At 42.6% G+C, this 16,554-nt stretch overlaps 1 protein-coding gene across 2 annotated transcripts in view; it reads right to left on the reverse strand.

Annotated features, from left to right (window-relative positions):
- Positions 1-6,553: 6,553 nt before the first annotated feature.
- Positions 6,554-16,554, reverse strand: part of camkmt (calmodulin-lysine N-methyltransferase) — a 103,551-nt gene continuing 93,550 nt past the window's right edge. Inside the window, exons 11-12 of one of the 2 annotated variants that reach the window (XM_083987589.1) lie at positions 9,254-9,362; positions 6,554-6,889 (exon numbers count right to left, since the gene is read on the reverse strand). In XM_083987589.1, the coding sequence (XP_083843715.1) occupies positions 9,264-9,362 (99 nt within the window). In that variant the 3' untranslated portion in view covers positions 6,554-6,889; positions 9,254-9,263. Of the gene's footprint in view, positions 9,363-16,554 lie in introns of both variants that reach the window. The other variant, XM_083987588.1, reaches the window with a different exon arrangement.

A 16,554-nucleotide genomic window follows, 5' to 3' on the forward strand; every position in this document is an offset into this window, starting at 1 on the left:
GCAAGTATCCTCTATTAGCAATGCAATCACTGCCACTTTTTCCACCTGTAAAGCAAGTGATCATACAATACCCGAGCTTTTCAAATTATGCCTGTCAGACTACACTTAGTGATATAAAAATGGGACATTTTGAAACATCTAACTGATTACATAGCTGGATGAGGTAAAAGTGTAGCGATAATTCACTACATCCAGGATATGCACTTAAAGCCAGGACTTGAAACAATACTTATATCTGCATGTGGCTGAATTGGACCTTCTTTACAACGCTGTGTTTTTGCCGTGCTGGTCTGGGGGGCCTAAGAGTCACTGGCAGAGTGCCGGGCTGCGGCCTCATTGACCTTCAAAGCAGAGATGAGGGCCCTCTCCATCCCGCCGGCACCACTTGTGGCAGGAAGAGAGGCTCATTGACTGGCCCCTAATGGCCCCCTGGCCCACGGGAACATGGGTCGGCAGGTTAGAGCTGTTGCCCTGGTGACCACAGGCACATAGGCCAAAGAGATGGAGGGATGGGGGGTGATGGTGGGGGGCAGCAGAGGGGAGAGGAAAAATAGATGGAGAGATATGGAAACAACAAGGTGAGGAGGCAGAACCGACAGATGGCCACAGAGGAGGGATATAAATCATAAATGAAGATTTACAGAAAGTAGGACTGTCAGACATTCACACTCAGCCTAAATGTTCCACATCTGGATTTTATTTCTAACCCTGAGTAAATCTATATTTGCACAGTATACCCTAAAATCCAAATACATTTACCTTCACAGCTGTTCAATTACCAACGAGCTGTTTTATTATCTCATATATCGGCGGCTGAAGAGGCAGAGCAGGTAGAGCACGTCCTGTCCGTGGGCAAGATACTAAACCCAAAACTGTGTAATAAGCACAGGTAGTGTGCGGCACTTGTAAAGTTTGCTGTGGTTGTTGAGACTAGAACAGTGCAAGTCAATTTACAATACATCACAGGTATATTCACATGCATCAGGCTGATAAATTAATCACAAGAATTACAAGTATTAGAAATGTTTGCAAATTTAACAGCATTGAGAATTTGATTTTATATATTGAAAGTTTTAATGGAAACATTTTCTTAACTTTTGTATCTGACATTATAGCTAAAAGGTAAAAGCTCCTGTAGTCAAGATGTGTTTTGCTTGTTGTTACTCTCATGCATACTTGGGCTTCACTCTGCAGCAGGGTGTAGTGTGTGAACAGTGTAAGAACGGGGTTTCACAGCAGAGGGGAGAAAGTGTTATGAAATGTCTGGTACACATACACTGAATGGACTTAACACAGACTTAGGAGATGTCTTGTATCAAGAAGTGAAACTTTTACAATAACAAATATTTACATATTCATAGATTCGGGGGGTTTCAATGAGGGGGAAGAAGTAGGAGGATTAATATAGCTGTGGATGTAATTTCTTTTCTTTCTTTTTTTACCACCTCACCACTCATATTTCAGGGAGAGAGAAAAAAAACATCATATCAGACATTCCAAGCAAAGTATTTTTATACTGTATGTCTTGCCTAGAGGGGGTCTTTAATGAATCAAGGGGGCAAATTATGCATGGAATTAGTTTTTAATTTTAATTTGTAAATAATCTTGAAAAATATACATGTTAATTTTCTCATTGAAAATATTAGTTGGATATCAACAGGGAGCCTGGTTTAATTGTTGTATCAAATAATTATGTACAAACATAATCATATGAGCAATGCAACTGGCTTCTTTGGACGGCTGCTGAATTCACAAACTGGCCGTCTGATTCATTAAATGTAAAGATTTGGTGGCTCCCTGACAGACTGACTGTTTCGCTGGCTGATTGATGACCTCCTTGATTAACTGACTGACAAAGTCACAGGCGGACAAAAGCACAGAAAGCAGCTGCCCGTATGCAGAGAGGCAGGTGTTAATTCATGCAGCTCCTACAGTGGCTAATGTCGGCCCTCCACCATTAAAAGAAGGGTAAATACTGCCACAAGAGACTGTCAACATTTACAGGGAAGGCTCTCAACCAACACAAAACCATTTGTGTGTGGTTATATACTATGTCTCACAGTCGGTTTCTGCCGTTCTCCCTCCATGTGTCTTCACTTCCACAAGCCTGACCTAATCAGTGATAAGTTAAGAGCTTTCGTCAACAGCACAGCCCCCTTAATTAGCAGCCCACTGCTATAAGCTTGTGTGTAAGCATCACTGTACTGAGTGAAGGTGAATATGTGTGTGTATTCCCAACCTATACAGACTATGACCTCAGCTTGCTCCAGCCAGTCAGCTAATAAGTCAGTCAACTTAGCCTCCTGCACATGCGAGTGGAGAGCTTTAATGGGTATTAGAGATGGAAGGTCTGAACAGGTAAATGAGGATAAATGCAAGCAGCCTATATGGAGCCACAGAGAGGCTCTAGGAGAAGAGATGGGAGTCAAGACAGAACTGATTTTGAGTGTTTATGTGTGTGAAACACATCCATAAGTGACAAAAGCTGTTCCTTTAAAAGATCCGCAATAATAAACAAGGTAAAATCCACACATTTCCCACTCTGTATAGACGGTATCCAATTCCACCCAGCTCCAGGTGACAATATTAATACCACCGAAGTCTACCTCCACATATTTCTCAATTCCATCTCCTGTAATGGAAAACATTATTGTCGTCAAGGCCAGCATCAGGTGTGTGTACGAAGAGGACTGTGATTGTGGTGTGTGTTGGTGTGCATGTGTGTGCTGGGGGGGGGTTGGGAGGTGGGGGGGTAGCTCCCACTCTGCCACGTCAACTCATACTCGATGGCTTTCTAAATTAAAAAAAACAGGGAAAAAATGCTCTCAGGGACTTTGCTGCATTCCACTTCATGAGCACAAACAAACGGACCAAAAAGCCATTCTGGAGGGAGGAGAGGGAGGTGGGGGGGGGTGGGGACAGTGGAGGGGCAAGCAGAAAAAGCCCCTTAAAAAACACACAGAGGTAAAGAGGTGGGGTGGGGGCGTGGAGGAGGAAGAGGAGGGGTGGGGGGTAGGTGGGTGGGTGGGTGGGGGGGCTGGAGCAGGAAGGCAAGCAGACGGAGCTGAAAAACCAAAGTGACTCCACTACCGATAATGAGCGGATCATTTAAAAAGCCCTCCTCAAATTGCCTTGAGGAGGAGAAGAGAGAGGAAAAGGCTTGAAAGGTTTTGAGAGATTTTGGGGAGATGGACAGAGTGGTGGAGGAGGAGTGGGGGGTGGGGGGTGAGGTGGGGGGTGGAGGGTGGAGGGGTTAGAAAACAGAGCAGGTGACGTGTAAACATGTCGGGGCTGTGAGATGCAGACGCACACGATGCAGTCACAGTCACACGTTACGGTTCATACACTGAAACATTTGGCATATTCATGCTTGTGTGTGTGTGTGTGTGTGTGAAGTGTGGAGAGTGCAGGTCAAAGAGTCACAGGTGTAACTGACCACCTGAACCCACCTGACACACACACACACACACACACCATCTGTGGCTCAACACTGAGCCTCGAAACAGAGACACAGAAACTATGTGTGTGTTTATATTAAGGCTGTTAATTGATTGCTATATTTAATTGCACGAGTGTCTATTTGTTAGTTAATCGTAAATTAATCCTACATTTTTTTTATTTGTACAAAATGTACAATAAAAGGGATGTTTTTCAAGTGTTAAATAAAGGCTACACGTACATTTCACATCGACAGTAACTGTAAATAACCTTGGTTTCCTCAACAGACACATCTGGCACGGTTTTGTAGCTGAACTTGCCATTGAGGAGTTTTTTTTTTCATGCCATCTGAGTGGTAAGTGTTAGCAGTGACGGTTTATCTTTTTACTGTGAGATGATTCATTTCCGGGAACTGATTCAAACTATGAGTCAGGCCAAAGGCCAAGATAAAGGAACATAAGTTAATTGTTCATCAAACAGGGAAAAAAAAGAGCGGAAGAGGAATTTGCATTAAGGTATTATTAGCATGTTAACTTTGACAGCTCTATTACACACACACACACACACATATCCATATGAATATATATAACCTTACATCAACCTTACAAATAATAAATAAATAATGTGTGGCATAAATTATTTTATATTGTACTGTGAACTTCTACTTAACATTAAAATGATGAAGCAAAGGGAGGCAAAGTAGATGAAATAACCTACACAGCCATAACAAAAGTAGTCAGTACAAAAATGAAGATGCATTGAGACTTTTTAGAGAGCTGCAGGAATTGTGGCACTTCAACCTGCCAGGTAAAGTGAGGGTAGAAACCAAATTGAAATACAGTGTGTGTGAATGTGTATGTGTGCATATTTGCAGTCAGCAGCAGTGTGCCATGCAGCAGTGGCAACTAACCCAAGGCCCCGGGGATGCCAGCTAGCTGGCGGCAGAGTATCAACAAAGCACAACATGACGCAATGGGTCTGGACTGCAGCTGAGCCCGTGGTGTGTTTACGTGCGGCGAGGAAGATCTGTGCGTTTGTTTACAGTATGTGTGTCAGTATACCAGAGCTCTTTGCACGCAGCTACACACAAGTGTGAATTAGTAGATGCACTGTATCATGAGGCAGTTTCATCACTCTGTTTGTGAGGAGGTGGTGGTGACCATGTTGGCTTCCAGCTGCCCTGTCTGCTTTTAAAAAGAGTAACAGGTTTTACTCTTTTAGCACCGTACACATTTTCTACATACACAGTGGCCTTGATGTAATATTTAAACTGTGTCCATGCACATTCAGCGTATCAGCTTTATAAGGCAATATTATTTCACTGTAGTGTTTACAGCTTATTCCGCATAAAATGAATAATTGTAGATTTAGGGAAACACATGCAAATAGACAAAGAACAGGTAATTGTAAGTAAACACCTTTATCACTTTATCAACATGTATGTTTCATTCAGAAAAGAAAATCTGGAAATAAATCAAACAAAAGCAAATTGAGTCCTTAAATGATGATGATGTAGGAAAAGTACAGAAAATAAAGTGAAGCTGCAAGTCATAGAAGTTTCCGGAGGAAGTGCATGGATGGTGCCAAATCAAATGTTTGAATCTTTGTCGTCCTCCGCCATCAAACGCCCCTCACTTCCTTCCAGTCCTTGCTCTCTTTCCCTTCCTCCCTCCTCCCTGTGCTCGCCTTTCTCCCCCTCTCCTCTTTTCCTTCCCTCTCCATCTTGACACAGTGCACTGAGCCTAATCGTGGATAATTGGGTGGGAGGGGCAGTGGGCCGGCCCTGCCTTTGTGTGCAAAGGGCAAGTGGTCAAGTTAATGGGGCCCTTGTGTCGAGCTGGGAGCACTCTGTCTCTCTCTTTTTCTCTGTTCGATCACTCACTCGGCCAGTCAATCTCAGTCTCTCAGTCAGCTTCTCTTTTCTTTCGTGGATGAAGCTTTTCCCTGCTGTTTCGATCTAGTTTCACCTCATTTCCAGCTGTCTCACTTCGCCTCTCCCTCCAGTCATTCAGGGTGTCTTTCCCATTTCTTCTTTCTCTTCATCCTCTGCCTTCTTGTCTTTTTCAGCCTTTCTCTCTCTCTCTCTCTTTGCCTCTGTCTGCAGCTATCTATCTCTCCTCTCTGTCTCTCTGGCAGAGTGTTGGGGAGGAGAGAACAGACCTCTTTAAAATATCAAAAGACAGATCAGGAGGCCTTGCTGGTCCCTCCCTTTCTACTAACTCTCCCTCCCTCCTTCTGACTGATAAACAGAAGAGTGAGCCTGCAGGATTAGCTGCTGTGTACTGCCTTCCCTCCCTCCTCCATCCCTCTCTCTTTTCTTCCTGTGGAGAAGTAGACTGTTGACTGGTCCTGATATATGTGTGTGAGCACTAAGTGTGTGTATCTGTGTGTGTTACCTTGTCTGGCACCAGCTTAGCCAACAGGAGGCCATTGTGTTTGAAACACAGGCCGCGGCCGATTGGGGCCTGAAGGAAACTTTATTACATCTGTGAGCATTCAACACTAGATTTTTTAATAATGTAACACACACGTTTTTCACAAGCAGCTTTGACAACCTAACCCCCCATAACGCACATTTATTGAGGAAAACCACATCACAGAAAATCTATAATGTGCAAAGTGTTGTTTTGTGATACTGAACATTTTGTGGTAATGAAATTTCATAGGATTTTTATTACTGAGATAATGTCAGAACTGTAGCTCATGTGTTACTTTGTCCTATAGATTAAAATTAAATAAAGCCCAGAATCAGTGTTTTCTTGAAGAAAATTTATTAATTTTTATTTATTCACCAAAAAAGAGAATCACACACTCTTACACAGCAAAGTACAATATTCAACCCACTGATTACAATGAAGCAGAGGGAAATTGATAGACTCAGACTCACTATTTTAGGCCATGTCCACACTGAAGTAGAGAAACTGAAATATTGTGATAGTGTATTAGACCATGCACAAGCACTTGAGCCAGCAGCTTTATCAGATGACAAGCTGCACATCAGTATTTTTTAAACTGCTCACTGAGAGCAAAATGCTACAGAAGCAGCTTTTACTTTATGTAAAATAGATGGTTCTCTTCAGGTTCAGATTTTGATGGTTGCAAAAAAAAGGTCAAAATTAATAAAAGCAGATTCAATTAGGAATTGATCTGGATTAGTGTAGACATGGCCTGTGAGTTTGATAATCAAAATTATAGCCTAGCTGAGACATCCCATAATACAGTGTCATTAATCTGTTGTAGCAGAGCTCCTCTGCTTTCTTTTTTATGCCAACTGTTGTTATTGATATTAGCAAATTCAAACAAAGATCATGTGACGGTCTCTGAATTTTCATCTGTCTGTCACAGTGAGAAGTGGCGAGTGTCCTCTCATACAGCACTAATATCACAACAGGAAGTGACGACATCACCGCGTGAAAGCGGCTCGTGGGTGCACCGGGTGAGGAGTTTGTCACTAAACGGAGGCAGAAGAAGCAGCAAATGCAACGCAGATGTCACAGTAAACAGTGGTTGTAAAATGACATCACTGTTGACGGTGGTGACGCCACACCAGACAGTGATGAAGTCACTCCTCACGGTCACAGTTGGGATGGTTTTTTTATGTGTTAGCCCACAGATATCAAAGGTATACAGCAAACCGCAGTATAGATAAAAATGTAATTAAATACACTACTAAACCTCTGCAATGCAATTTAAGTCCTCAAAGCATTGAGACCACTGATAAAACAGGCTTAATTTACTTTTCAGAGTAGTTACACAAAGGGAATACTTATTTTTTTTATTATTATTTCTGAAGGTGGATTATTTTCTTTTAACATGAGGAATGTAAACAGCAGCCACTGGGAGATACTGCATAGCTTCTTGGCTGTTGTACACAGCAATGGATCACAGTGAAATATGAAAACACCTTACTAGTGATAGGTACAGCTTTAGGCTCGAGTGACCCACTGACACTTGGCATTGTTCTACTATCGCAGGAAAGAAGAAACAGCTGAATTCAAGGGGAAAAGACCTGAGTAAAACCGTGTTGAAAAAATGCAAACAGAAAAACCGAGGGGCTGTTGTGTAAAACTCTTTTCTCTTGAGGTTATTAAAAGATTGTGGGGGTTTTAAGAACTATGGTTCCACCCAGTTTATCAAATTGAAATCCATATTTTAACTCTGGATGTCCACTGGATGTGGCTGTGTTGTGTTGTTGTTTAAGCTGATCTGCTCTTCAGCAGATTTTCAGTTTTGTAGACATTGTGTTTTTATATTGATAGAAAAAAAACACAAATTTTCAGCTCATTTAGTGTCATTGTGGTAACAAATACTTTGTGGCTGAGCTTTAGTTACTGTATCTCATCATTTGAATTTTTTGGAAAAGAGGATATTAACAGAAGGAAAGGCAAAGTATTCTCTTCCTCATGTAGAGGTGAAATAAACAAGTTGTTTCAATCAGTTCTCAACATGTGCGGTCATACACATAAATTCAAAAGTCACTTGGACAGAAGCAGCTCCAAAGACAGAGCTGGCCTATGTAAAGCGAGATGCTTCAGTGAGAAGGCCAGTGGACATTGGAGGTAAGAAACTATTGAGAGGTCTGTATTGCAACAAAAAAGGAAAGAAAAAAAGATGCAAAGAAAAATCTAGTTTCATGCGGTTATTCCACAGTTTTGGGGTCACTTGTCAATAAATGTGTGCGTGTATTCTCTCTCTATCGCTCTCTCAGAAGGTGGATTCAGACTTTGAGTTTTTAGCAGCGTGTACCAAACTCTGAATGAACCATGTGTGGAGCAGGGGTTGGAGGTGACGTTGGTGGAGTTACAGAGTCAGAGCAAGTGTCTGTTCAACAGTTCAAACAGCGACTATAACACCAACAGAGCTGTGTGAAATTAAATTTAAATGTGATGTAGTGTGTGGACTGCTTGTATCCATGGCGATGTCGCTGCAGGCTGTAGCTCCTAGGCAGCAACAACTGCTCATTAGTCTCCATGTTAATGCACTGTTGTAATTAATGCACAAAAGAAATTCTTAATACTGACCTCTGCCTGGGTGAGTGAGTCGTATTAGAAGACATTAAAGTGGAAGAAAAGAGGGAATAAAAGGAAATGAAGAAAATAGAAAGGAAACTGTGAGCTGCTCCACAGTCTGTGACAGTTTCTGAATTAGAGCTGAGCTCTGTGCTGAGGCCAGAAACTCAGAGACAGAAGGTAACACAGACTGGTGAAAGACGGCCAACTGACTGAATAACTGACACCTACAGTAGGAGATGGAGAGTACTGACTGGTTCATGGTTCACTTTCCTAGATGGTAAATTAACCAAATGGACGAGGGGAGGATTGATCAGGTGTCTTGTCAACTACCACTGTGACAGGCCACCTGATTAAAGGGCTGAGGTCTTTAAGCATTATATATATATGGCACATGGTTAAAAACAAACTAACATACAAGAATATATCCACCTCTGTTTTCTCCTCAGCTTCGGTGCATCTATCTGCACGGCTTTGGATCTGATCTGAGGTCGTTCCTCACCAGCACTTTAAACTACAACACACGCACACTCAAATATTCTCTGCACCATCAGTGATAAATCCTCTCAGTGGCCGATGTAAATAAATGCTTCAAAAATGGCCACAACTTTTTTTTTTAAATCTCTTTCTCTCGACTTCGACTACACACACAGCCCTACTGTATTCTAATACTGCTCTTTCAGTGCAATACCTCCTCCTCACTTAGATCACATGTGGATCACGTTGTTGATACAACTCTGTAGCATCGTTCCATTTCAAATATCCAAAAGCATGTGGAGTGGTGCTGTGTGGAGATGAGGGCTCACTTGTTTTGGTTTACTGAGAGTGGCTGGCAGGTTGAGGTCCTTTGGTCAGGGTGATGAGAAGAGGATAGTGGATGTTCTCGTCGTACGCTTCTTTTCCCTCTCTCTGCATCTGAGGAGGACGAAACATGAAAAGCAATTAAAACAACACCAACTAAAATATTCTGCAGAGTGTGGAAGAACATTTACTCTTGTTTTATTATTTGTCTCAGTGAACCTTTAATTAGAAAACTTTACCACCACAGTTGACAAAACATAAACACCAATTTGATTCACACCCCTATGAATTCCTATGGATTTTTAAGAGCAATACCATTAATCATTTGCAACATACACTCAATATTTAACCAGCTTAGTTCTCAATGCAACTTCTAATATTTTCTCAATGAATATATTTTTCATTTCAGTTTCCTAAAGTCCAACCAACAGCTCAAAACCCAAAGATTTTCAGTAAAGCAGCTTACTGTGATACCTGAGAACCTATAACGAGGAAATTAAACAACTAATTCATTATCAGCATATTAGTTTCCAATCAAGTTTTTTGATTAGGTGTTCCAGTGTCATTGTGGTACGTATCTGCACACACAAACTCTCTCTCTCTCTCACACACCCACACACACACTGAGCTTTGTGGGGTGCCCATGTGGTGCCCACTCAGTGCCCTCTTAAGCAGACTTGGCAGTTTGAGCATGCACCAGCTAATCAGCTCGCTCAGCGTCTGGCCAAATGATCAGAGACTTATGAAAGTGAGTTTAGTGGGCTCCGCTCATGTGAGAGTGTGTGATCGTCTGTGAGTGTGTGTGGGGGCGTGTGTGTGGTGAGAACAGGATAGTGCAGAACAGTGTGAAAAGGTTTCTTCACAACAAACAGAAACTCAGACTGACCCGACATTCACTTCCGGCATCTGTGGCTCTGCCAGTGACCTCCCCTCCGACCCCGACCTGGGCTGGTTTCACAACAAATGAGGTGGTTTTCTGGCACTTACTAAAGTCATGATGCTGTGGGCTCTAGCTGTTCTGGTTTAATCCAATTTTTCCATGCAGCATCATAGTAAATGTAATACATAAGATTTTAAAAATGTCAACTTATTACCATTAAAATTCTTTAAAAAGTATTGGTAGTTTAATTCGATTTAATTTAGAAAAAGGAGAACATCTATAGGCTTTGTTCTGCTGTAAGGATAGAAGGCCTCAATGAAACTACATAATCACCTGCCTGTCTCGTTATTTAGCCGCACTTCGATAAATTATTTTAACAAGGCTGTAATTTAGAAATGCAGTGTATTGCAGTTTAGTTGTGTCAGTGCAGGAAACATAATGTAAACGTCTGAAATCACTGGAGTGTTTGAAGCTTCTTTTAGATAAAAACAACAGGTTAAACAAAGTGTCTAATCTGGAAATTTAGAATGAAATAGATAAATAACTGAAAACAAAATTTCGTCATGAAGCAAACGAGATGGAGCAGGGTAAAGTGATGCAGCATCTTATCAGCAGCACAATGGGTTACAGTTACGAGCTGTCAGTGAAACCAGGGGAAGAGGTGGCGTCTTGAACAGGACTTATAAGAAGGTTTGTGTGATTTAAATGGCTTCCTGAAGTCCTGCTTCACATCCTCCTTTGACACAGCTCTCTCTCTCTCTCTCTCTCACATCTCATCTCCCCTTCTCCCAAACCCCATCCTGAAAAAGTGAGAGATCTCCTCCTCTAACACCGTCTCTCTCCTCATCCTTGGTGTTTTTTTTCTCCTCCTAATTCGGTCTTTTTTTGTTGAACATGAACACACTGCTCGTGTCTGCCTCTCCCCTCTCAATCGGTCCCTCCCTTTCTCCCCAAGTGCCCTTCATGTGTGTTATCTTCCCGTGGCCATCCCTCCAGGCACCGGCCGGTGGTTGAACCTGTGACCCCCAGAGAGAGAGAGGGAGAGAGAGAGGGAGAGAGGGAGAGCAGACAGCCCAGGGGGTGGTTGGGCGTGGAGGGGCAGCTGCCTGCCCCCCATGCTAAGCCTGCTATGGGGACCATGGCCAGCATTCACATTCAAATTCTACCAGGCGGAAGGAGCAAGGAAGCGATAGATGGAGGGATGGAGGGATAGAGAGGCGGGAGAAGGAGGAGGAGGAGGAGGAGGAGGGGGAGGAGGGGGGGGGGGGCTTAACGCGGTGAGGGCTGAGAGCTCGCAGAGGTGAAAAGTTTAACAAGCAAAGCTGTTCCTCCTGATCGCAGGCTGCCTAATCAGCTTCATGGGTGGCTGGCTAAATCGGCTCTCAACCCAGCCCCCTACCCCACCACCCCCACAATCTTTTCTCTTTTTTTTTCCTTTCCAAGGTGCAAGTCATTTATTTTATTGCCACTTTCGCCCCAGCTTCTGTCTCCCTCTCTTGTGCTCTCATTTCGCCTCTCTATTTCTCCGCCTCCTGCTTTTTCTCGTTTATTCTTGCCCTGCTTGCGTAGACCAGAGAGAAAGTGAACAAGGTGGAAAAAAAAAAAGACAGGAGGGGGGCTCTGAGACAAGGAAGGAACGGATGAACCGGATGTCTGGGGTCTCTCTCGGCAGGATTAGGAAACAGAGAATGAGGGATTGGGTGGATGGAGAGATGAGTAGAGGAAGGGATAGAAGGACAGGCTTGAATAAATAGAGAAGTGGGTCGTGATGTAGGAAATGGGAAGATAGAGGGGAACAGAGGGAGGGAGAGTAGAGAAGGGTGAAGGAAGATATGTCAGAGAAAGGGGGGGAGGGAGGGAGGGAGAGGGGGCAGCCAGGAGAGAGAGAGAGAAAAAGAGTGAAGGAGGGAGGCAGAAAAGAAGGAGGCAGGGAGGAGAGTGTGAGTGCATGGACGCAGTGGGGATACTATTAATGCATGTGAGAGAGACGGGGGATCCACACATGTGCACACACACTCGCTTGCATGTGTGTGTGTGTGTGTGTGTGTGCTTGTGCGTTTGAGAGAAATTAAAATTCATGACTCTCTCTTCACAACCATTTGAGTAACAAGATTAAGATGGCGGGTTAGAAAATAGCGCTGGCATTATCAGGCTGCTTGCAGTCCCTCCAGCTGCTTGCCTCTCTATTCCACAACAGTGGGGATAAGAGGATAACGCACTAGCCCTGTCTGCCCGTCCCAGCACACGCCTTACACTCACACACTCACACACACACACACACTCACACAGTTCTTAGACACACTACTGCTGCACATCGGGCCTGCCTGCTGTCGGCAGTCCCTCGAGTGTGTTTGTGTCAGTGGGTGAAAGTGTGTGTTTGTGTGAAAAACTGCAGAGTAGCGAGACGGGGCCTAGAGATGGTTTGTAAAGAATCGCTTAAAAAAAAAAAAAATCCCAGCTCTTTCCTTTTTTTTTTTTTAACACAAACACATGCAAAGCGAATGTGAGGACTGGCAGTATATTCCAAACAAAATCAAATTTGACGTGTGTCAAAGCTGGCGCGGCGAGGGATGCCAGCATACCCACCGCTGCGTTTGTTGAGCAGCATCTGTGCCAGATGGAGGAGCTTGTGAGTCGCTAAGGGAACATGAGAAGAAGAAGTAAACTCGGACAAAACGACACACGTGGAAACTCAACCAATTGCGTGATATTGTGGCGTGGCTGAGTGTAATGCTGGGATTCTCAGTTAAAGATTGGGAGATAATTCATTATTATCATTTCACAGCTTTGAGTGGTTTTTATATCATTAGCAAATGACTGAGTGAGTGTTGAGTTTCATCCGTTACATAGTCCATTTTATTATGTTTCTTCATAATTTGATTTTTTTTTACATTGATTTTCATCTACAGTCATTTTGCACACATTTGCCATAGAATTAAAAATTCATATGTTTTAAATGTCCGATATTTTCTTAATCACAAGTAGCACAAATTCTTGTTTCGTCGACAAATTTATGACATTTGACATTTTAGTGAAACATAGAATATATATATATATTTAAAAATTAGGAGGCAACTTCTTTTTTCTAAATAAACAAAATTAATTAGGCAGAAAAAGTTCATTTAGTATAACGCAGAGTGTTTGCTTATAACCTAAAGAAGCTGGGATTCTCAGTGTAAAAATTAACTGAGGCTTTTCAGTGTCAGTTCTTCCTCTAAATGTATACATATGCTTTTGGTGGAGACGTCTTTGATTGTCTTAAGCCCCGGTGAAAGAAAATCCATAGTGTGTGTTCCACTGTCGGGTCTGATATGCATTTTTCTTGTGTTGTGGTCCACCCACTGAAAGTAAATATAGCTGAAGAAAGCTAATCTGTAGTGTAAATGAGCAGCAGCTGCTCATGTGTGTGTGTGTGTGTGTGTGTGTGTGTGTGTATGTGTGTGTGTGTGTGTGTGTGTGCATGGTGGCAGTGTATGTTTCGCTGTGATATCATCATGTGGTGTGTGTGTTTGTGTGTAATGTCTAGCCAATATGCTGTCTGAGTGATGTCTGGTCTGTGTGGGATTGTGATATAGCTTGTTTCCTATCTGTGCGTACAGTGTGTGTGTGTGTGTGTGTGTGTGTGTGTGTGTGTGTGTGTGTGTGTGTGTGTGTGTGTGTGTCTAGAATGGTCATTCAGGCACATGCAAGCACACACACACACACACACACACACACACACACACACACACACACACACACACACACAGAAAGAAAACACACAGGGGTTGTTCAGAGTGTTCATCAGAAGATAAGCAGAGGAGACTTAATCACCTTCAGTTGTGAGGGGGGCACTTCAACTTGTCCTCATATCCGCACACAGCACCTGACCCCACTGTGTTTGTGTGTGTGTGTGTGTTTGTGTGTAGCAGTGTGTGTCACTGAGAAGGAAGTGTACATTTCAACAGTGAGCTAATTGGTCTGAGAGACCCATGACATACCACAGAAAAGGAAACAAACAAAACAAAACAAAAAAACAGCATAATTTCATGATGCTCTTTTTTTTTCTTCTTTTTTTTACCCAAATCAATTTCAGTTTAAATTTATTCCACTGTTGAAAATGTTGTAATAATATTCAGAGTATTGTGTGGCCTTGAGGCCTCATCAATTCTCTCAGCACCTTTTTCAAAGATGCATTTCTTTTCAATCTAAGGTAATGGCAGCATCTACTTTAAGAGGCTACTTCTGTCCCTCTTAACTTTGTTTTTTTTTTCTTTCTCCGAGTCCATAGTTTTTTGTTCTTTCCCAGACTTCAGCTCCTCTTGTGCTGCTATAGAGTGGAAACTAAACAGAAGATTAAACACTGTTTTGTGTTTGTTTATTCATTGGGTTTAGTTACAACATATAAAATTGAGATTCTAGCTCTGCCAAATATGTTTTTGAGTCCTACAACACATGTGGGCTTGGGTTTATTAAAACATGGTTCATCCAAAGACTATTTTTTAGTTGGGAAAGGATGGTGGTTTGGGTTTGATATTGAACAACTGGATGTGTCATGTGTGCTTTAAGCCAGATTGAACTTTTTTAATAGTCAATCATGTTTTGTTTTCATTTAAAGAACATATGATGAAATCTGTAAGTGTGCTTTATTTATAGCACAATATATAAATATGTACAGTAGTGAATTACGACAGTACGTATGTATATAAATGTAACATGACTGGCATTACATTTTCTATACAGAGTGTTTTGTAATACATATTAACTGTAGGCTACAATAACATATTTTTCAAGGTTTGCAAAGACTGGTAACAGAAACTGACTGTATTTCATTGGATGGAGTGAGAGCAGCGCGAGAGGAGGGAGAGAGGGAGAGAGACGGCAGCTTGATTGGGCGTACAGGTAGACAGAACTAGACATGAAGGCATCTGATTGGTTTTTTTGCTTTTCAGAGCGAAAGGTATGGATTGGTCAGAGTTTTGCAGCTGCCACAAAGGTCTGATTATTTCCATTCCTTTTTCTGAATGCATAATGTCTTGACTACTCTCAGGATAGAAGGACCATTTCACCCAGTATAACAAAAACTGTTTCTGAACAGGATTACCAACCATAACTTTAAGTCTAGGCTTAAAACCTTCCTCTATGACAGAGCTTTTAGTTAGGGCTGGTTTAGGTAGCTCTGAAGTATTTAATATCTACGCTGCTACAGGCTTAGACTGCTGGGGGACACATCTGGTTACATGGAGCCCTCTCCTCTCCTCTGGCACAGTTTGAACTTTCATTAACTTTATCTATTGCACTTTGTAGTTTGGCCTTGTTGTCTCTGTGTTTCCACAGATCCTCCGGAGCTCCATCTCTCTGCACCAACCTGCACCCCCCCTTTCCCTTGCTGTTAAACCGGCCTGCCCTCCCTTCCCATGAACCAGTCTGCCATCCAGTCCTCCCATTAATCTGGCCTGCCCTTCATGCCTTCCATCCTAACAGAAATTGCCTTCATCAGCTCTTGTTAACATTTCTATGTTTTGCATATTCTGTGCTATAAACTGTTTTCTTGTCTTTATACAACATCTACTGCACGTCTGTCCGTCCTGGGTGAGGGATCCCTCCTCTGTTGCTCACCCTGAGGTTTCTCCAATTTTTCCCTGCTAAAAGGGTTTTCCTGGGAGTTTTTCCTCAGTTCATGTGAGGATCTAAGGGCAGAGGGTGTTGTTATGATGCTATGTAAAGCCCTTTGAGACAAATTGTTTGAAAAAATGGGCTATACCAATAAAATTGTCTTGCCTTGCCTTGCCTGTGTCTTTCTCCAGATGTGGTTTCCTCACTAGAAAACAGCGGCCACCAACACTCTCACTGCAGGGGAGAGGACGAGGAGGCCAAGTATGGATTGTGACCATTTGACCAAGTTCAGTCTTAAGTCAGTCACTTCTGTAAATGTGTCCTCAGCCCAGATACAGTTTGAAAGGGTCACTTGTAGAGTATGCTAGTGCAGAGAGACGGAGAGGAGGAGTGAGATTTTCCTCGCTGAGGTTACTTTAACAGGCATTTTAATGGCCAGTCTGTCCAATTGTCCCACCAGTGTAGCTGAACATGTGTGCACCAATTTAGCCCACTCCTTGCTGTCCTGTTCTTCTGTAGCTGTGTGTGTAATGGAGATAACAGCTGGACACCACTTCTTCTAACACTGCCTACTCATGTGCTTTCTGTTGCTCCTTTTCTCTTTTCACTCTCCTTTTCTCTCCTTCCCTCACTCTCTCTCTTTCACACACAGTGCCAAGTTAAGGCAGCTTGTTTTTGCTCTGGTGTGTCTCCCAAAGTGTCTCTGAGTATCAAACGACAGGCTAATCCACGAGTCCTCATTAAAGCTGAGTGCCCGTTTCACAGCCTGGATTGTGTTTGGTCTCTTTATTAAGCAAGCAACAGATTTTTCACATTTCTCCTGGAAAGTAA

The sequence above is a fragment of the Trachurus trachurus genome (genome assembly GCF_905171665.1).
Source record: "Trachurus trachurus genome assembly, chromosome: 15".
Lineage (NCBI taxonomy): Eukaryota > Metazoa > Chordata > Actinopteri > Carangiformes > Carangidae > Trachurus > Trachurus trachurus.